The sequence below is a fragment of the Pelophylax lessonae genome (genome assembly GCF_965119305.1).
Source record: "Pelophylax lessonae genome assembly, chromosome: 2".
NCBI classification, from domain to species: Eukaryota; Metazoa; Chordata; class Amphibia; order Anura; family Ranidae; genus Pelophylax; species Pelophylax lessonae.
This window is the reverse complement of record NC_138769.1, coordinates 275,677,699-275,699,714: the sequence shown is the minus strand read 5'-3', so window position 1 is coordinate 275,699,714 and position 22,016 is coordinate 275,677,699. Positions and strand designations below refer to the sequence as shown.

The 22,016-nt window shown below is 43.0% G+C and overlaps 1 protein-coding gene across 4 annotated transcripts in view; it reads right to left on the bottom strand.

Moving 5' to 3' along the window:
• The window catches only part of TBC1D22B (TBC1 domain family member 22B), a 780,346-nt gene extending 759,091 nt beyond the window's left edge, over positions 1-21,255 (bottom strand). For 3 of the 4 annotated variants that reach the window (XM_082245406.1, XM_082245407.1, XM_082245409.1), the window contains exons 1-2: positions 21,119-21,255; positions 20,905-20,949 (exon numbers count right to left, since the gene is read on the bottom strand). In XM_082245406.1, coding sequence (XP_082101532.1) covers positions 20,905-20,949; positions 21,119-21,171 — 98 coding nt within the window. In that variant the 5' untranslated portion in view covers positions 21,172-21,255. Of the gene's footprint in view, positions 1-20,904; positions 20,950-21,073 lie in introns of all 4 variants that reach the window. The other variant, XM_082245408.1, reaches the window with a different exon arrangement.
• Positions 21,256-22,016: the final 761 nt, after the last annotated feature.

Below are 22,016 nucleotides of genomic sequence, written 5' to 3'. Positions count from 1 at the left end.
TGGATGAGTTGGAAATGTTAGTACATGAGGAGGACATAGACCTTGTGGGAATAACGGAAACTTGGTTCGACCCCTCACGACTGGCTGGCCAATATCCAAGGGTATTCAGTGTACCGGAAGGACAGGGTAGGAAAAAGAGGGGGACGGGTATGTCTCTATGTCAAGAACAATGTAAGGGTGAAAGAGAGGAGTAATATTACGGAAGGTATGAGTATAGAGTTAGAATCCGTATGGGTAGCACTCCACAGGGAAGAAGAAAAGAGAAAAGTAATTGTGGGGGTTTGCTATAGGCCACCCAACCAAAGGGAGGAGGTAGAGCTGGAATTTATATCACTATTGGGAAAAGTGGCAAAACTGGGATCAGTCATCGTATTGGGGGACTTCAATTATCCCGACATTGACTGGGAAGAGGGGACTACACACTCACAGAAAACCCGTCTATTCATGGAAACCTTAAAGGACAACTACATGTCTCAGTTGGTGGATTCTCCTACTAGAGAAAATGCAGTCCTGGATCTATTGATCACTAATGACCCAGACCTAATCTTGGAGGTAGGAGTCCAGGACAACCTGGGCTCTAGCGACCACAGGATGATCACATTTAGCGTAAATAACAATATAACAAGGCAAGTGGGGAACATAAGAACCCTAAACTTCAGAAGGGCAAACTTTTCCAAATTGTGCTTCATGATGGAAAGGGTAAACTGGGACCAAACCCTAGGAACACTGACCACAGAGGAAAAATGGGATTGCTTTAGGAACATAAACAAATGCATCTCGCAGTGCATTCCTATGGGAAATAAATTTAGAAGAGACAAAGCCAAACCTGACTGGCTAAACCGTAATGTTAAAAAACGTATTAAGGGAAAAAAATTGGCCTTCAAGAAATCTAAATCAGAGAGCACAGAATCGGCTTTCAAGCAATACAAGGAGGCAAATAAGAAAAGTAAATACGAAATCAAAATGGCTAAAATCAACTTTGAGAGACAAATAGCGGAGGATAGTAAAAAGAACCCAAAAATATTCTTTAAATATATCAACAGCAAAAAAACTAGGGCAGAGCATATTGCACACATAATTAACGATGATGGGAGGATGGTTACAGAGGACACTGAAAAGGCAACCGTGATGAATGCTTTTTTCTTGTCACTCTTTACTCAGGAAAAGGAGGAGAGGTACACTGACCATGACTGTATGGTTAGTAGTAATACACAGGACTTGCCGCTATGGCTAACAGAGTGTGAAATTAGGGAAAGGCTGGATAAAATTAACACAAATAAATCACAAGGCCTGGATGGCGTACATCCGAGAGTACTCAAAGAACTTTATAAGACTATATCTAGACCACTGTTCCTGATCTTTGCTGACAGTATTATGACAGGAAATGTACCAGGGGATTGGAGGAAAGCTAACGTGATACAGATATTCAAAAAAGGGCAGAGGCATGTCCCGGGAAATTATAGGCCTGTCAGTCTGACATGGATAGTATGTAAACTTCTGGAGGGGATGATAAGGGACTATATTGTAGAGTTTGCTAAAGACAACAACATCATCAGCAGTAACCAGCACAGGTTTACAAATCGGCGTTCTTGTCAAACCAATTTCTTAACATTCTACAAGGAGGTGAGCTAGATAGGGGGAGACCAGTGGATGTGGTGTACCTGGATTTCACTAAGGCGTTTGATACAGTTCCCCACAAGCGCTTAATTTATAAAATAAGGTCTGCAGGCATCGACCGCAAGGTCTGCTCTTGGATACGGGACTGGCTAAAAGGGCGTGTCCAAAGGGTGGTAATAAATAGCGCATACTCAGACTGGTCTGAGGTGGTAAGTGGGGTCCCCAAAGGCTCAGTCCTGGGTCCAACCTTGTTCAATTTATTCATAAACAGCATTGAGGACGGTGTAAAGGGCTTTAGCGCAACTTAGCCCTTTACATCTATACCTTTGTTTGTCACAATTTAAGTTGCTGCCGTCTTCTATTAGTTAGCACAGTTATATTTCTTCTTTTTCACCAGCATTGAGGACGGGATCAGTAGCTCTAGATCAGTTTTTGCAGACGACACAAAATTGGGCAGGGCAATAACTGCACAGCATGAAGCAGATATCCTACAGAATGACCTGGACAAAATAACGGAGTGGGCAACGACATGGCAAATGAGGTTTAATGTGGAGAAGTGTAAGGTTTTGCACTTGGGGACTAAAAGCATAAAAGCACAATACACTTTAGGGGGGGAACCTTTGGGGGAATCAAAAATGGAGAAAAATCTGGGAGTCCTGGTAGAGGATAGACTAAGCAAAATGCATGCAATGTCAAGCGGCAGCTGCCAAAGCCGGCAGAATATTAGCATGCATAAAGAAAGGGATGTATTCCAGAGATAAAACTATAACCCTACCACTCTATAAAACTCTGGTCCGACCACATCTGGAGTATTCTGTCCAGTTCTGGTCGCCGGTCCTCAGGAGGGATGTGTTGGAGCTGGAGAAAGTCCAGAGAAGGGCAACTAAACTAATTAGGGGATTAGAGGAACTTAATTATGAAGAGCGTCTGCAATCGCTTGATTTATTCTCCCTGGAGAAGAGACGCCCGAGAGGGGACATGATAGCAATTTATAAATATCTCAATGGTGATCTCGGCATAGAAAAAAAGCAATTCAGTCGGAAGGATTGCATGAGGACTAGAGGGCATACAATGCGATTAGAGGAGAAGCGTTTTAACCTCAGGCAACGTGGGGGGTTCTTTACTGTTAGGGCTACAAGATTGTGGAATTCTCTACCACAAGAGGTGGTTTCTGCGGGAAGTATGGTGGCTTTCAAAAGACTCTTAGACATACATCTCAAGAATCAGAACATTCAGGGGTATGCAAGATGATTACGGCCACATACACCTACACAGGTTGAACTAGATGGGACTATTGTCTTTATTCAAATTCACCGACTATGTAACCTGTATAGCCAAAGCTACACCCACCAAATTCTCCACACATGGGCAGATTGGATCCTCTTTCAAGCAACTGACAGATATAAAAAAGCGTATGTCGCCAAACCCAAGCAACCCATAGAATTAACCAGATAAATAGACCTTGTGAGACCACCCCACCCAACTCATACACATTTCCTTCTACACACCATTGAGGATGTGGGATCTCCCACCCGTAAACAAGGGTTGTGTTTGGGAGATCCCAGTCTTAGCAAACAGATGAACGATTCATATAATTTGATTATATACACACTCGGCTACAGACACAGTTCTGTAATAAACATGGCCTGCGATGTTGCGGAGAACGGGGAGGGGAAAAGACTTTCTCCCTATCCCTCCCACTTTCTACTGACCCCCTTCTTACCCTTCTATTTTTCTTTTTCCTGGTCACGGTTTTTTTTTTTTGTCATTTTTACCCCCCCTTATGTCCTGATCGCAATTAGGAATGCACAATATAAAGGCTTTTACTTTCTACAGTCATAATTAGGAGTTGAGCAGTGTCTCGACCATCCAATAATTTGAGTGAGCTTATATCTTTATTATGCACACTTAGTAAGCTAGGGAGCTAAGCTCCAACTACAGACTCGTTTCCATAAGTTACATTTTGCATATATTGTAAAGAGCTAGTTGTAACCCATTTGGATGGGAATGCTAATTTAAGGCACACGACGGAATGACGAAATGATATACTTTCTTTTTTTTTTTTTCCTTTATATATACAAATTGTATAAGGCAGGGCTTGAAAAATTTGTTTGGAATCTAGAAGCCAGCTAAAAAAGTTAGGAGCCAGTTTTTTTTTTTTTTAACAAAGCTTTATTTTCAATGATGAAAATAACCGATCTTAAATTTAAACAGTGCAGCAAAGTTGGGGCGATAGGAGATCCAGTGACCAAGAGTAACATATGCCACCTTAGGCCCCTTTCACACGGGCACCTACGCTAAGCAGAATCCGCATGCTCAGTGGGGATCTCTCTGCTGATCCCTGCTGAGCAGGCGGATGACAGGTCCTGTCCGCTCTGCTATGCAGACACAGCCCATTCTCCTCTATGGGGCAATCAGATGAAAACGGACCGTCTGTTTCCATCCGATGCCATCCAATCCGATTCACTGGACAGATGGTAAATAGAACCACCATCCGTCTGTTTTTGGCGGACAGGATCAGATGGCGGCGGCGGCTTGCCACTCCATAGAGACTGAAGGGTCCGATCAGGTCCGCCTGAAAAACTTTTTTTTTTTTTTTTTTTTTTTGTAAATTAAGTTGCGCTAAGTGTGATAAATGGAGATGTAAAGTCCATAAAGTCCCAATAGTAAATGATGATGACAAAATCCTAGATGTGATCCTGGACCAGACTCCCTTAAGGGTATAGGCTTACCAGATTCAGGTAAGGGAAAAGCAGATGCTCAATGAATCTTGTCACCTTGATAGAAGATCCAGGCCCACGTGAGCGGTAGACTCAATGGTCATTGGATCATGAAAAAAATGTAAAATACGCAATAGCGTAAAACCCAACAAATAGGTAAATATCACCAATGTGACTTGAGAATAACGTGTGTAAAAATTAGACCACCACCAAAGATTCTTATTATCAGTGGGCAAGTGTATATTAAAGAAAATGGTGTGTGTTAAATACCCCTTACCAAATATAAATAAGGGTAGGTGTATATAAACCAATAAATAATTCCATCTGAAGTTGCCTCTTACCAGACGACTATAATGGATGTGCCAAAGTGAAAAAAACAATGATGAAAGATAGGTGTAGAACCATCACCAGCTAGATGAGCCTCTTACCATGTGAACGAAATCAAAATGTGTAAAATCAGATTCCAATGAGACACCAAGATTCAGTACCGAAAAGGAACCAGTAGGGGTCACCTCTTACCAGATCTTTAGATCAACCACGCTTGTATGATATTAATTAGTTGGGGGTCCGGCAACAGACTCGAGCAACTGATCCTCAGATGTTCCCAATGTTCACCATTCAAAAAGAGAGAGAGAGGCTCCCATAGCGTAAAACAGTAAAATTTATTCCAAAAATAAAAGCAAGAACACTCACAGAAACCAGGATGGAATGAGCAATAGTATACAGCCGCCGGCCGAACGGCTTCGCTCGCCCGCACTCTCTGGTCGCGATCGGATGACGTCAGTACGCCGTGCCCTGACGACGTTTCGTCACAGATGACGTTTTCAAAGGTGCGGACGGCGTACTGACGCCATCTATTTATGCGGGGAGGTAAACAGAGACCGGAAACGAACGAGCACCGCTCCGCCATCTTGGATGGGGGAAACCAAGAACGGGACGGAAACTCATTCAATATCCAGAAATTGATACCTAAAAAGCTATGTATGAAAACAACATTGAAAGTTTCACATAACCCGCAAATTAATTATACTAAACACATGCTAGTTAACATAATCAAATGTCGAATGGTATACATAAATAACCACATAAATGGATCGAGTATGTCGCCATCCAGAGGTTATAAATAAGTATTGCCAAGCTAAACATCATAGTCACAATATAGCCACAATATCACAATATAGTCACAATAGGACAAGCACTCTTTTTAACCCTCACGATATTATAAAATTATGGAGGGAAAAATTATTGACATTGGTGAGATTTCATCTTATGTCCATTTTTAAGTACAGTAAAACTCAAACATCTGTTGGTTGAAAAACTTAATCTATATGACTAATTGGATAAACCAGAATTGTGTAGGGCAATTAAGATACCTCAGATATTAACACTTGCATGCTAATTACATAAATTTGATACTGTTCTCTGACTGTAACAATAAAAAATATTAGAAATATTAAAAATAAGAAGGGGAAACTAATTGGTTAAAAAAAGAAAAAAGAGAACCCTAATGGAAATGGATTGACTAAGCATTATTTATAAACGCGTTTACCTCAATATCGACATTGAGTCCAAACGGTACATAAGTTTTGACCCGGTGAATCCAGGTCATCTCTAGCTTTGAGATTCCTCTAACAAGAGGTTCACCTCTCCAGTGGGGTACAAATTTGTCCCTCAAAGTGGGAGCCCCTTTGAATACCACACGTGGTTTGTCAGGCAGGGTACTGCCCAAAATTGGGTCATTGCCAAGAATATGCCAATGACGACCAACTATATTTTTAACACTCATATGTTGGGTTGAGAAAGGGGTAACAAAAGGTAAATCAAATGAGGGGTCTTTGTTATCTACTCTGGACACATTGTTCAATAGTTGTGTTCTATTCAATCTGCTAACCTCCAAAAGGGTTGCATCAAGAAACGTTTTACTATATCCCTTGTCCAGGAACCTTTTAGTGAGAACAAGAGCCTGAGATTGAAACTCCTGAAATTCACTACAATTACGCCTAATACGTAAGTATTGGCCTTTGGGTATAGCCCTCAGCCATGGTGCGTAATGACAGCTATCGACAGGAATATATGAATTCCTGTCGGTAGTTTTAAAATATGTACATGTCGAGAATTGACCATCCTTGATGCTGATGGTGAGGTCAAGGAAATTAACAGAAGACTGGCTACATTCATAATTTAACTGAATACCCCGATCATTAGAGTTTAAGTGTTCCAAAAAAGCTATTAAGTCACTGTGGTGGCCATCCCAGAGGAGGAGCACATCATCTATATACCTAGCCCAAAGCAGTATCTGCGGCCTGCGATGGGAATAGATGACGTGCTCCTCCCACTGGGCCATAAATAAGTTGGCAAGTGACGGGGCATATTTAGCGCCCATGGCCACCCCAGTGACCTGTTGGTAAAATTGCCCATTGTACCAAAAGTAATTATGGTGAGTGGCGAACTCCAGTAGTTCCATAATAAAGGATATCTGAATTGTTGGTAAGTCAGAATCCCTATTAAGGTACATGTTGACTGCATTTAACCCCACATTATGTGGAATAATTGTATAAAGAGAGGAGACATCAGCAGTGACCATCCAAAGGTGGTCACTGGGAGTCAAACCCATTAGGAGGCTAATGACGTGTCTCGTATCTTTAATATATGAAGGTGTGGTTTGCACCAATGGCTGCAAATAAGAGTCAATGTACTTCCCCACCCGGGACGTCACAGAGTCGATGCCACTGACAATGGGACGACCCGGGGGGGAAGTCAGACTCTTATGCAATTTAGGTAAGTAATAGATAACCGGAGTGCGAGGGCACTTAGGGATCAAGAATGCTTTTTCTTTTTTGTTTATTATATTTTGATTATATCCTCTCTCCACAATGCCCTCCAAAGTCTTTTTATAAGAAATCTTAGGGTCCTTGGAGAGTGGAACATAAGTTTGATTGTCACCCAAGATACGTTGCATCTCTCGGTTATAATCACTGCGATCAAGTACAACGATCCCACCCCCCTTGTCTGCTGGTCTGATGACCAAATCCTTATTTTCACACAAGGAATCTAATCCTGTTTGTAGGCCAGCAGACAAGGAGGTATTGTGCAGTTTGATCTTGTCAAGATCTCTTAGTACAACATCCCTAAAAACTTTTAATGCTGGAGCTAGGGATCCCGGAGGATTAAATAGTGAAGCATTTGAGAGCCCGGAGTGTTGAATTTCTGAGCTAGTCAAACGATTCTCTTTAATAGGGTTGCTTAATATATATCTTTTAATATTAAGCTTCCTCACAAACTTGTGGACATCCATGTAAGTGTGAAATTTGTCCAGGCGTTTTGGAGGAGCATATTTCAAACCCTTATCTAGTAAAAGTTTTTCAGATTCTGTTAAAACTACCTTACTGAGGTTAAAAACCCCTGCCCCAGCTAAGTTTTTACTTTTTTTAGATTGGATGCGCCTGCCTCCTCTACTTCCTCTTGAGGTTCGGCGGGGCGCTTGGTTCCTTGTGTGGCCCTGGGAAAACCCCAACCTGGATAGCTTTGGCCAGTGGAACTGTGGGGGGTTATGTTATCTGAAACAATCTCCCTAGGGGGCTGAGGTGCACCCTGATTGGGGAGGGGTTGGTTATCATTGGGACCCTCATTGTCTTTTAAAGGGTAAAATCTATTTTGCAATGGGACATTATACTGATAACTGTCCTGTCTAATATCGGATCTGTTTTGCCAGTTGGACTCTCTAATTGGACCCCTACCTCGACCTGCAGGTGGATCATACCAATGTACATCTGATCTGGAAGGGCTATGGTCATACCCGCCATAAGGAGGACGTTGATAACCATAATCCGAACCATGATCCCTATAATGATGAGGAGGTTCTGGGTAGTTATAAGGCCCCCTTCTCCACTGAGGAGTATTGGGGTAACCGGATGGATGGATATAATCTCCTTGATGGTAATTTGGAGTATTACCTTGATTTCGCCCACCATGTTGCCAGTTGGTATTATGACCTTGATTGTTAAACACATTGGTAGGCTTAGGTTGATTATGAGGTTGTTTACCCTTTTTGGGGTTCGGTCCCCTGTGGGGTGATTTGTAAGAAGGGCGTCTAGTATTCTGATGGGGACCCTTCTTTTGTGATTTTTTTGTGTTATTTACTGTTTGTAAGGGGATAGGTATGGCTCTATTGGTTTGAGCCGTAGAAATCTCCATAACCTCTTCATCAGGATTTAATTCCGCCATCAGCCGTTTTTGCCATTCAAAAACGCTACTCGAGTGATAATCCTGGAGATCCCTATTGAACTTTTTGCGTTTTTTAATTTTCTGATCCCTTTCTTCTTTTTCAAGATTTTTCAAGAGATCAGCTGAGGAAGATTTGTACTCCTCACCTTCCTTATAGGGTGCTAATTTCTCTTTGACTAGTTTGATTTCGTCATCGAGTCTGGAAAGTTTGGCACTCTTTCTTCCTGATAGAAAACGCAAGAAGTTCACCCCTGCCTCATTGAAGTATTTATACCAATCCTCCAACTCGACCTCTCCAAGTTGGGGACTTACTTCCCATCTGAGGCTCCTGGGAACCATAGTCTTCTTGATATATGTATCCAAGAAGGCTATGTCCCATTGAGTATGAATTTCTGTTACAAGTAAATTCTTAAGCCTCATGAAGAGCCCACTCACATCTGTTTCCTCAGTAGAGAGGACCTCAAAGACTCCATCTGTATTGAGTGACCTGGAGGCTCGGTATTCAAAAATATCCATTGTTATATGAATATAACTAAAAGCTGCAGTTAAAGGTCAAAAGAAAGAATAGTATATAGAGGGGGATTAACCGCGCTTAAAGAAAATAATATTGAACAGCAGCAACTTCAAGTGTGACCACACCCTGTAGAATATTTGTAAATTAAGTTGCGCTAAGTGTGATAAATGGAGATGTAAAGTCCATAAAGTCCCAATAGTAAATGATGATGACAAAATCCTAGATGTGATCCTGGACCAGACTCCCTTAAGGGTATAGGCTTACCAGATTCAGGTAAGGGAAAAGCAGATGCTCAATGAATCTTGTCACCTTGATAGAAGATCCAGGCCCACGTGAGCGGTAGACTCAATGGTCATTGGATCATGAAAAAAATGTAAAATACGCAATAGCGTAAAACCCAACAAATAGGTAAATATCACCAATGTGACTTGAGAATAACGTGTGTAAAAATTAGACCACCACCAAAGATTCTTATTATCAGTGGGCAAGTGTATATTAAAGAAAATGGTGTGTGTTAAATACCCCTTACCAAATATAAATAAGGGTAGGTGTATATAAACCAATAAATAATTCCATCTGAAGTTGCCTCTTAACAGACGACTATAATGGATGTGCCAAAGTGAAAAAAACAATGATGAAAGATAGGTGTAGAACCATCACCAGCTAGATGAGCCTCTTACCATGTGAACGAAATCAAAATGTGTAAAATCAGATTCCAATGAGACACCAAGATTCAGTACCGAAAAGGAACCAGTAGGGGTCACCTCTTACCAGATCTTTAGATCAACCACGCTTGTATGATATTAATTAGTTGGGGGTCCGGCAACAGACTCGAGCAACTGATCCTCAGATGTTCCCAATGTTCACCATTCAAAAAGAGAGAGAGAGGCTCCCATAGCGCTATGGGAGCCTCTCTCTCTCTTTTTGAATGGTGAACATTGGGAACATCTGAGGATCAGTTGCTCGAGTCTGTTGCCGGACCCCCAACTAATTAATATCATACAAGCGTGGTTGATCTAAAGATCTGGTAAGAGGTGACCCCTACTGGTTCCTTTTCGGTACTGAATCTTGGTGTCTCATTGGAATCTGATTTTACACATTTTGATTTCGTTCACATGGTAAGAGGCTCATCTAGCTGGTGATGGTTCTACACCTATCTTTCATCATTGTTTTTTTCACTTTGGCACATCCATTATAGTCGTCTGGTAAGAGGCAACTTCAGATGGAATTATTTATTGGTTTATATACACCTACCCTTATTTATATTTGGTAAGGGGTATTTAACACACACCATTTTCTTTAATATACACTTGCCCACTGATAATAAGAATCTTTGGTGGTGGTCTAATTTTTACACACGTTATTCTCAAGTCACATTGGTGATATTTACCTATTTGTTGGGTTTTACGCTATTGCGTATTTTACATTTTTTTCATGATCCAATGACCATTGAGTCTACCGCTCACGTGGGCCTGGATCTTCTATCAAGGTGACAAGATTCATTGAGCATCTGCTTTTCTCTTACCTGAATCTGGTAAGCCTATACCCTTAAGGGAGTCTGGTCCAGGATCACATCTAGGATTTTGTCATCATCATTTACTATTGGGACTTTATGGACTTTACATCTCCATTTATCACACTTAGCGCAACTTAATTTACAAATATTCTACAGGGTGTGGTCACACTTGAAGTTGCTGCTGTTCAATATTATTTTCTTTAAGCGCGGTTAATCCCCCTCTATATACTATTCTTTCTTTTGACCTTTAACTGCAGCTTTTAGTTATATTCATATAACAATGGATATTTTTGAATACCGAGCCTCCAGGTCACTCAATACAGATGGAGTCTTTGAGGTCCTCTCTACTGAGGAAACAGATGTGAGTGGGCTCTTCATGAGGCTTAAGAATTTACTTGTAACAGAAATTCATACTCAATGGGACATAGCCTTCTTGGATACATATATCAAGAAGACTATGGTTCCCAGGAGCCTCAGATGGGAAGTAAGTCCCCAACTTGGAGAGGTCGAGTTGGAGGATTGGTATAAATACTTCAATGAGGCAGGGGTGAACTTCTTGCGTTTTCTATCAGGAAGAAAGAGTGCCAAACTTTCCAGACTCGATGACGAAATCAAACTAGTCAAAGAGAAATTAGCACCCTATAAGGAAGGTGAGGAGTACAAATCTTCCTCAGCTGATCTCTTGAAAAATCTTGAAAAAGAAGAAAGGGATCAGAAAATTAAAAAACGCAAAAAGTTCAATAGGGATCTCCAGGATTATCACTCGAGTAGCGTTTTTGAATGGCAAAAACGGCTGATGGCGGAATTAAATCCTGATGAAGAGGTTATGGAGATTTCTACGGCTCAAACCAATAGAGCCATACCTATCCCCTTACAAACAGTAAATAACACAAAAAAATCACAAAAGAAGGGTCCCCATCAGAATACTAGACGCCCTTCTTACAAATCACCCCACAGGGGACCGAACCCCAAAAAGGGTAAACAACCTCATAATCAACCTAAGCCTACCAATGTGTTTAACAATCAAGGTCATAATACCAACTGGCAACATGGTGGGCGAAATCAAGGTAATACTCCAAATTACCATCAAGGAGATTATATCCATCCATCCGGTTACCCCAATACTCCTCAGTGGAGAAGGGGGCCTTATAACTACCCAGAACCTCCTCATCATTATAGGGATCATGGTTCGGATTATGGTTATCAACGTCCTCCTTATGGCGGGTATGACCATAGCCCTTCCAGATCAGATGTACATTGGTATGATCCACCTGCAGGTCGAGGTAGGGGTCCAATTAGAGAGTCCAACTGGCAAAACAGATCCGATATTAGACAGGACAGTTATCAGTATAATGTCCCATTGCAAAATAGATTTTACCCTTTAAAAGACAATGAGGGTCCCAATGATAACCAACCCCTCCCCAATCAGGGTGCACCTCAGCCCCCTAGGGAGATTGTTTCAGATAACATAACCCCCCACAGTTCCACTGGCCAAAGCTATCCAGGTTGGGGTTTTCCCAGGGCCACACAAGGAACCAAGCGCCCCGCCGAACCTCAAGAGGAAGTAGAGGAGGCAGGCGCATCCAATCTAAAAAAAGTAAAAACTTAGCTGGGGCAGGGGTTTTTAACCTCAGTAAGGTAGTTTTAACAGAATCTGAAAAACTTTTACTAGATAAGGGTTTGAAATATGCTCCTCCAAAACGCCTGGACAAATTTCACACTTACATGGATGTCCACAAGTTTGTGAGGAAGCTTAATATTAAAAGATATATATTAAGCAACCCTATTAAAGAGAATCGTTTGACTAGCTCAGAAATTCAACACTCCGGGCTCTCAAATGCTTCACTATTTAATCCTCCGGGATCCCTAGCTCCAGCATTAAAAGTTTTTAGGGATGTTGTACTAAGAGATCTTGACAAGATCAAACTGCACAATACCTCCTTGTCTGCTGGCCTACAAACAGGATTAGATTCCTTGTGTGAAAATAAGGATTTGGTCATCAGACCAGCAGACAAGGGGGGTGGGATCGTTGTACTTGATCGCAGTGATTATAACCGAGAGATGCAACGTATCTTGGGTGACAATCAAACTTATGTTCCACTCTCCAAGGACCCTAAGATTTCTTATAAAAAGACTTTGGAGGGCATTGTGGAGAGAGGATATAATCAAAATATAATAAACAAAAAAGAAAAAGCATTCTTGATCCCTAAGTGCCCTCGCACTCCGGTTATCTATTACTTACCTAAATTGCATAAGAGTCTGACTTCCCCCCCGGGTCGTCCCATTGTCAGTGGCATCGACTCTGTGACGTCCCGGGTGGGGAAGTACATTGACTCTTATTTGCAGCCATTGGTGCAAACCACACCTTCATATATTAAAGATACGAGACACGTCATTAGCCTCCTAATGGGTTTGACTCCCAGTGACCACCTTTGGATGGTCACTGCTGATGTCTCCTCTCTTTATACAATTATTCCACATAATGTGGGGTTAAATGCAGTCAACATGTACCTTAATAGGGATTCTGACTTACCAACAATTCAGATATCCTTTATTATGGAACTACTGGAGTTCGCCACTCACCATAATTACTTTTGGTACAATGGGCAATTTTACCAACAGGTCACTGGGGTGGCCATGGGCGCTAAATATGCCCCGTCACTTGCCAACTTATTTATGGCCCAGTGGGAGGAGCACGTCATCTATTCCCATCGCAGGCCGCAGATACTGCTTTGGGCTAGGTATATAGATGATGTGCTCCTCCGCTGGGATGGCCACCACAGTGACTTAATAGCTTTTTTGGAACACTTAAACTCTAATGATCGGGGTATTCAGTTAAATTATGAATGTAGCCAGTCTTCTGTTAATTTCCTTGACCTCACCATCAGCATCAAGGATGGTCAATTCTCGACATGTACATATTTTAAAACTACCGACAGGAATTCATATATTCCTGTCGATAGCTGTCATTACGCACCATGGCTGAGGGCTATACCCAAAGGCCAATACTTACGTATTAGGCGTAATTGTAGTGAATTTCAGGAGTTTCAATCTCAGGCTCTTGTTCTCACTAAAAGGTTCCTGGACAAGGGATATAGTAAAACGTTTCTTGATGCAACCCTTTTGGAGGTTAGCAGATTGAATAGAACACAACTATTGAACAATGTGTCCAGAGTAGATAACAAAGACCCCTCATTTGATTTACCTTTTGTTACCCCTTTCTCAACCCAACATATGAGTGTTAAAAATATAGTTGGTCGTCATTGGCATATTCTTGGCAATGACCCAATTTTGGGCAGTACCCTGCCTGACAAACCACGTGTGGTATTCAAAGGGGCTCCCACTTTGAGGGACAAAGTGGCACCTAATATTTTAGAACCACCTGCTCCCAAACCCACCTTTTTAAGTCAGTTAACTGGATTCTACAAATGCAACAGATGCCGAGTCTGTTCTTTCAGTTCCAACAAATGTAGAACAGTTAAAGAATTCAAATCTACCAGTACAGGCAGAGTTCATGCCATTAAGCCATTTATCTCCTGCATGAGCACTGGCATTGTTTATCTACTCCAGTGCCCATGCGGGCTTCAATACATAGGACGTACCAAAAGACCGCTACAAGTAAGACTGAATGAACATATATCAAATATACTCAAAGGTTTTCCTAAGCATTCAGTGTCCAAACATTATGCCCTTGTCCACAATAAAAATCCCAGAAATACCTTATTTCTTGGGATAGATAAATTTGTACCCCACTGGAGAGGTGAACCTCTTGTTAGAGGAATCTCAAAGCTAGAGATGACCTGGATTCACCGGGTCAAAACTTATGTACCGTTTGGACTCAATGTCGATATTGAGGTAAACGCGTTTATAAATAATGCTTAGTCAATCCATTTCCATTAGGGTTCTCTTTTTTCTTTTTTTAACCAATTAGTTTCCCCTTCTTATTTTTAATATTTCTAATATTTTTTATTGTTACAGTCAGAGAACAGTATCAAATTTATGTAATTAGCATGCAAGTGTTAATATCTGAGGTATCTTAATTGCCCTACACAATTCTGGTTTATCCAATTAGTCATATAGATTAAGTTTTTCAACCAACAGATGTTTGAGTTTTACTGTACTTAAAAATGGACATAAGATGAAATCTCACCAATGTCAATAATTTTTCCCTCCATAATTTTATAATATTGTGAGGGTTAAAAAGAGTGCTTGTCCTATTGTGACTATATTGTGATATTGTGGCTATATTGTGACTATGATGTTTAGCTTGGCAATACTTATTTATAACCTCTGGATGGCGACATACTCGATCCATTTATGTGGTTATTTATGTATACCATTCGACATTTGATTATGTTAACTAGCATGTGTTTAGTATAATTAATTTGCGGGTTATGTGAAACTTTCAATGTTGTTTTCATACATAGCTTTTTAGGTATCAATTTCTGGATATTGAATGAGTTTCCGTCCCGTTCTTGGTTTCCCCCATCCAAGATGGCGGAGCGGTGCTCGTTCGTTTCCGGTCTCTGTTTACCTCCCCGCATAAATAGATGGCGTCAGTACGCCGTCCGCACCTTTGAAAACGTCATCTGTGACGAAACGTCGTCAGGGCACGGCGTACTGACGTCATCCGATCGCGACCAGAGAGTGCGGGCGAGCGAAGCCGTTCGGCCGGCGGCTGTATACTATTGCTCATTCCATCCTGGTTTCTGTGAGTGTTCTTGCTTTTATTTTTGGAATAAATTTTACTGTTTTACGCTATGGGAGCCTCTCTCTCTCTTTTTGAATGGTGAACATTGGGAACATCTGAGGATCAGTTGCTCGAGTCTGTTGCCGGACCCCCAACTAATTAATATCATACAAGCGTGGTTGATCTAAAGATCTGGTAAGAGGTGACCCCTACTGGTTCCTTTTCGGTACTGAATCTTGGTGTCTCATTGGAATCTGATTTTACACATTTTGATTTCGTTCACATGGTAAGAGGCTCATCTAGCTGGTGATGGTTCTACACCTATCTTTCATCATTGTTTTTTTCACTTTGGCACATCCATTATAGTCGTCTGGTAAGAGGCAACTTCAGATGGAATTATTTATTGGTTTATATACACCTACCCTTATTTATATTTGGTAAGGGGTATTTAACACACACCATTTTCTTTAATATACACTTGCCCACTGATAATAAGAATCTTTGGTGGTGGTCTAATTTTTACACACGTTATTCTCAAGTCACATTGGTGATATTTACCTATTTGTTGGGTTTTACGCTATTGCGTATTTTACATTTTTTTCATGATCCAATGACCATTGAGTCTACCGCTCACGTGGGCCTGGATCTTCTATCAAGGTGACAAGATTCATTGAGCATCTGCTTTTCCCTTACCTGAATCTGGTAAGCCTATACCCTTAAGGGAGTCTGGTCCAGGATCACATCTAGGATTTTGTCATCATCATTTACTATTGGGACTTTATGGACTTTACATCTCCATTTATCACACTTAGCGCAACTTAATTTACAAATATTCTACAGGGTGTGGTCACACTTGAAGTTGCTGCTGTTCAATATTATTTTCTTTAAGCGCGGTTAATCCCCCTCTATATACTATTCCGCCTGAAAAACTGACAGGCGGACCTGATCAGAAAGCCAGTGTGAAAGGGGCCATCAGCTGTGTGGCATGGCAGGGAGATGATGAAAAATAATATTTTTTTTTTTATTTCCCATATAAGTGAATAAAGGATTATAATGCAAAACAAAAGATCAACACATTGCAAGGAGATTACAAAATGAAATTTTTAAAGTAAGGCCCCTTTCACATCGATCCGCCGATCCCCGCTGAGCCGGCGGATGACAGCTCCGTCTCCGCACTGTGCGCGGAGAGGGAGGTGTCAGAGCCCCGCTGCTCTCTATGGGGAATCGGATGAGAGCGGACCGCCTGTCCACTCTCATCCGATCCCATCCGATCCCCAGGACAGATGGAAAATAGGGTCAGATGCGGATGGCAGCGGACATGTCTCCGCTAACATCCGCTGCTCCATAGGGCTGAATGGGGCATCCGATCAGATCCGCCTAAAAAATTGACAGGCAGATCTGATCGGAACGCCCGTGTGAAAGAGCCCTAACACTCTTTTGCAGAAGTGCATAAATATGTAGAACACATTATCCTTGAACTTCCAGGAGAGAGCGGTGTAAAATGGGATTTAAAAATAAAATAACACACTCCCTGCACACTTACCTTTAAGCAAAAACTTCCGTCTCTCCACCTCTTTGGAAGGAGAAGGGCGGGTATTGAGAACAAGCAGTGGACATTCCTTGCATTCCTATGGTAGTTACTGCTTGTTGTCATACTCCCGGCCACCACAAGAGGCCGCCAGTTCCTCATTGGCAGCATCTCAGTGAAGAAGGCCCAAAAGCCGAGCCTCAATTTTCGGATAAAACGGTAGTTCGAGCACTCGGGGTGGGGGAGGCACAAAGTGACAGGACATCTCCTGCAGTGCACCCCGGTGCCAGGTCACTAATTCTAGTCGCAAATGCGACCTGGAGCCCGGGGATTGTCGAACCCTGGTATAAGGTGTCTTAATTTGTACTCTTTGTACACATCCATAAAACCTTTATACCCAAAGTTTATGTTCACCATGTAATGTTTATTCCTTTTCAAGGAAAAAAAAAAAAAGATGTCAGTGGCCTCCACCTATAAAACCATTCCTGTTTTTGAGGTAGTCTTATTGTTGCCAATCTAGTGCACATGGTAATTTAATTAACATCAAAGCAGCTGAAACTAAATAACAACCCCCTCTGCTACTTAAAGCGGTAGTATCCCACTTTTTTCACTTTTACCTACAGGTAAGCCTATAATAAGGCTTACCTGTAGGTACAAATAATATCTCCTAAACCGGCACGGTTTAGGAGATATTTACAGTGCATGCAGCCGCTCGCGCGAGCGGCGCATGCGCTCTGAAGGTCCGGGGGGACCTTCAATTAACTCGCCGGGAGCTTGCCGGAAAAAATCACTCCCGCGCGCATGCGCGGGAGTGACGTCATCGCGGCTCCGGCCAATCAGCGCGCCGGAGCCGTCTCTTCCGGCCAATCAGCGCGCCGGAGCCACCGAACCCGGAAGAGACGACGAGGGATCATGGCAGCGCCCGCATCGATGTCCGGGGATCCGTGTCGGGGCTTCGTTTTAAGGTAAGTTACACATAATGGGCTAGTATGCGATGCATACTAGCTCATTATGCCTTTGTCTTGCAGGTTTTTTTTTTTTTTTTATTTATTTTTTTTATAGGGTTTACAACCGCTTTAACTGACCAGATCAGTATCCCAGGCCTTAAAATTTACTTGATGCTATACTCTGATTAAAAAAAAAAGTGTTCCTTTATGTATTTTTTTTTTTTGAACAGTGTATATTTTTTCCTTCGATTGGTTGAACTAGATGGACTTGTGTCTTTTTTCATCCAAACTATGAAGGTCTGGCCTCAGCCTCCATGCAACAAATTCAGGTTTCAGTTTAAAAGTGCCCGATTCTATCGCAAGCACCGACAACTGTGGTACAGAGGACCAAAGGAATCATAAAAAGCGGCTACTATACCATTTAAAAATTCCAGTCACTAAGTTCAACAAAATTAGATATTCAAGCAAAGAACATGTTTAATAGGCTCAGTTGCTGTATAAACATTATTAGCCTATAGAACCTAAAGCTGAACTAAACTCTCCTATCCTTTACAACCAAGGAGGATGCCATCCTAGCCTTTAAGGCAGGGGTGGGTGGAGAACCTTTTTCTGCCAAGGGCCATTTGGATTTTTGTAACATCATTTGGGGGCCGTACAAAATAATCAACTTAAAAATTAGCCTGTTATATTTGACCACAGCGTGCCCCCTTTCAATGCAGAGAGACTTACAGCGTGCCCCCTTTCAATGCAGAGAGACTTACAGCGTGCCCCCTTTCAATGCAGAGAGACTTACAGCGTGCCCCCTTTCAATGCAGAGAGACTTACAGCGTGCCCCCTTTCAATGCAGAGAGACCACAGCGTGCCCCCTTTCAATGCAGAGAGACCACAGCGTGCCCCCTTTCAATGCAGAGAGACCACAGCGTGCCCCCTTTCAATGCAGAGAGACCACAGCGTGCCCCCTTTCAATGCAGAGAGACCACAGCGTGCCCCCTTTCAATGCAGAGAGACCACAGCGTGCCCCCTTTCAATGCAGAGAGACCACAGCGTGCCCCCTTTCAATACAGAGAGACCAAAGCGTGCCCCCTTTCAATACAGAGAGACCACAGCGTGCCCCCTTTCAATACAGAGAGACCACAGCGTGCCCCCTTTCAGTGCAGACAGACCACAGCGTGCCCCCTTTCAATGCAGACAGACCGCAGCGTGCCCCCTTTCAATGCAGACAGACCGCAGCGTGCCCCCTTTCAATGCAGACTGACCGCAGCGTGCCTCCTTACAATGCAGACTGACCGCAGGGTGCCCCCTTACAATGCAGAGAGACCACAGCGTGCCCCCTTTCAATGCAGAGAGACCACAGCGTGCCCCCTTTCAATGCAGAGAGACCACAGCGTGCCCCCTTTCAATGCAGACTGACCACAGCGTGCCCCCTTTCAATGCAGACTGACCACAGCGTGCCCCCTTACAATGCAGACTGACCACAGCGTGCCCCCTTTCAATGCAGACTGACCACAGCGTGCCCCCTTTCAATGCAGACTGACCACAGCGTGCCCCCTTTCAATGCAGACTGACCACAGCGTGCCCCCTTTCAATGCAGACTGACCACAGCGTGCCCCCTTACAATGCAGACTGACCACAGCGTGCCCCCTTACAATGCAGACTGACCACAGCGTGCCCCCTTACAATGCAGACTGACCACAGCGTGCCTCCTTACAATGCAGACTGACCACAGCGTGCCCCCTTACAATGCAGACTGACCACAGCGTGCCCCCTTACAATGCAGACTGACCACAGCGTGCCCCCTTACAATGCAGACTGACCACAGCGTGCCCCCTTTCAATGCAGACTGACCACAGCGTGCCCCCTTTCAATGCAGACTGAGCACTGCATGCCCCCTTACAATGCAGAGTGAACAGCGTGCCCCCTTACAATGCAGAGTGAACAGCGTGCCCCCTTACAATGCAGAGTGAACAGCGTGCCCCCTTACAATGCAGAGTGAACAGCGTGCCCCCTTACAATGCAGAGTGAACAGCGTGCCACCTTACAATGCAGAGTGAACAGCGTGCCAAGCCCCCCAGACCAGTGCACTTGACTTACCTGTTGTAGCGACGGCTTCCTCTCTTCAGTCCCCGCGTCTCTTCGAGTCCTCCCGCGTCCCGCCTCCTCCTCGGCTATGGCATTGGCCGAGGAGGAGGATCCGTGAGATAATAGCGAATTTTCATTCAATATTGTCACACAAATGGGCGGGCTCGAGGCGCACTGCTCTGCGCCTCGGGTCCACCCTTTTCGGAGACTCAGTGTCAGGACGGAGCCATCGGCTCCTTCTGACACAGCGGCAAGGGGAGGGGGGGCGGACGTAACGATTGTGCGGGCCGCATGCGGCCCGCGGGTTCCCCACCCCTGCTTTAAGGTAACACTGTTTAATTGGTGGGTTTAGTTCTGATTAAAACCAATGGATTTAACTGTTTCCTAAAACAGTTACATTCAAGGCATGCTGTAAATGACGAGGGTCCTTTCACCCTGAACGCAGTTGAATGAAGTTGGATGCTTTTTGAACTGCACTTCAACTGCATAGACAGCCCAAAATCAAGGTAATCCTATGGACATAGTTCACTTTGTTGCAAAAAAGTTTAGCGAGGTAAAAAAGAAAAAAAAGAGCATGCTGCATTTTTCTGCACTGCAAATGGAGGTAACGCGCTACAAACGCGCTTTGAATGCACTGCACCATGACTCTTTAAGCCAAAAAAGCTGAGCCCAAAACACATGCAAAGCGCACGTCAAGTGTGCTTCAAATGCATGTAAACATGCAGTCAAAAAACACGCAATTATCAAACGGCTGGAGTTATAACGGACTACGTGCAGAACCATGGCAACTGCAGATCAAAGGATAGGAGGGTTCAGTTGAGCTTCAAAGTATTTTATAGAATTAAAACTGATAATCATGCCTAGGTCTATGTTTATTTTTTTTTTTTTTAAAAAGTGCCCACAGAGACAGGTGAAATGCAAGTAGGGTTTGGGACTTTTACCCACCCAGATAAATGAGAAAAACTTGAAAAGCACACTGGGTCTTGTAGTTCTACACAGACAAGAGTGTTGACATTTGCACGTTTGTATCAAAGAAAGGCTAGCATATGTATAATCAGACAAATCTTACCTCTTATCTAGTGGTGGCTGCTGGGCACCATATACAGGCAGTATACTGTATAAAGATAAAAGAGAGAAATACACATAAACGAGCCATTTAGGACCCCTTTTTTGAGAAAACCGTACAAATAAACATTCAAAGCCAACTAGACAGAATACTAGAACAGCAAAACAGTTACCGGTTGGCTGACATTTACACGACACACAGCTCACTGTAAACGAACCTTCCCGGTACTTTGGAACTCCTCTTCCAGAACTGCCGCCTATTCTCTGACATCCCGTTGGCCTTGTCAAATCCAACCTGCTAAGAACACTCAACTACTTCCACCATGACAGGCAACCAAGTATACAGCAGGAGGAGTGGAACCCGGAAACATCAGATCAGCCTTGTTTTTTGGACTAGCTCCCCCTGCTGGTGCCTGTTTGCATTTGACCTTCGACTTATTGTCAGGCAGAAGAGATGGAAGAATGGAACATAGCGCACGTTGGTCTCTTGACAAGGGCTTGTTATAGCATCTGATCAGGAGTCAGCTTTCAAACTTCAGACTGACTGCTGCAGGCATGACTGTACGTTTTCAAATAAGACAAATATAGGTACTGTAAGTATGTTTTGAAAAAGGGGTGCATTTCTGAAACGTGCTTGGGTGTACGCATGCATGCCTATTGCATAGGGTATGTGCCTCAAACACGTGTGCGATCGATTGTGTGTATATATACAAACACACTACTGTGCAAATGTTTTAGGAAGGTGTGGAGAAATACTGTAAAGTAAGAATGCTTTCAAAAATATAGATTTTAAATGTTTATTGTTATCAATTTACAAACTGCAAAGTGAGCAAACCGAAGAAGAATCTAAATTGCATCAAAGTTTTATGTGACTACCTCTTTGGTTAAACACTTGCCCAGCTTCCCACTGTAATTATACTGTACATGGGCAGCAGCTGCAGGCTTGGCGACATACTGGTACAATCACATACCCAGCTGCACCAGTGGACACAGCAGATCTCAGTGATCAGTACCCCGCTGCTGTGAGCGGCCAGGGAATCATGTGATCTGGGAATAAGCTGTCTAGCCACTGATAAGAAAAATCTAGGAAGATTCAGTTTTTGAGACTAAAGGCTC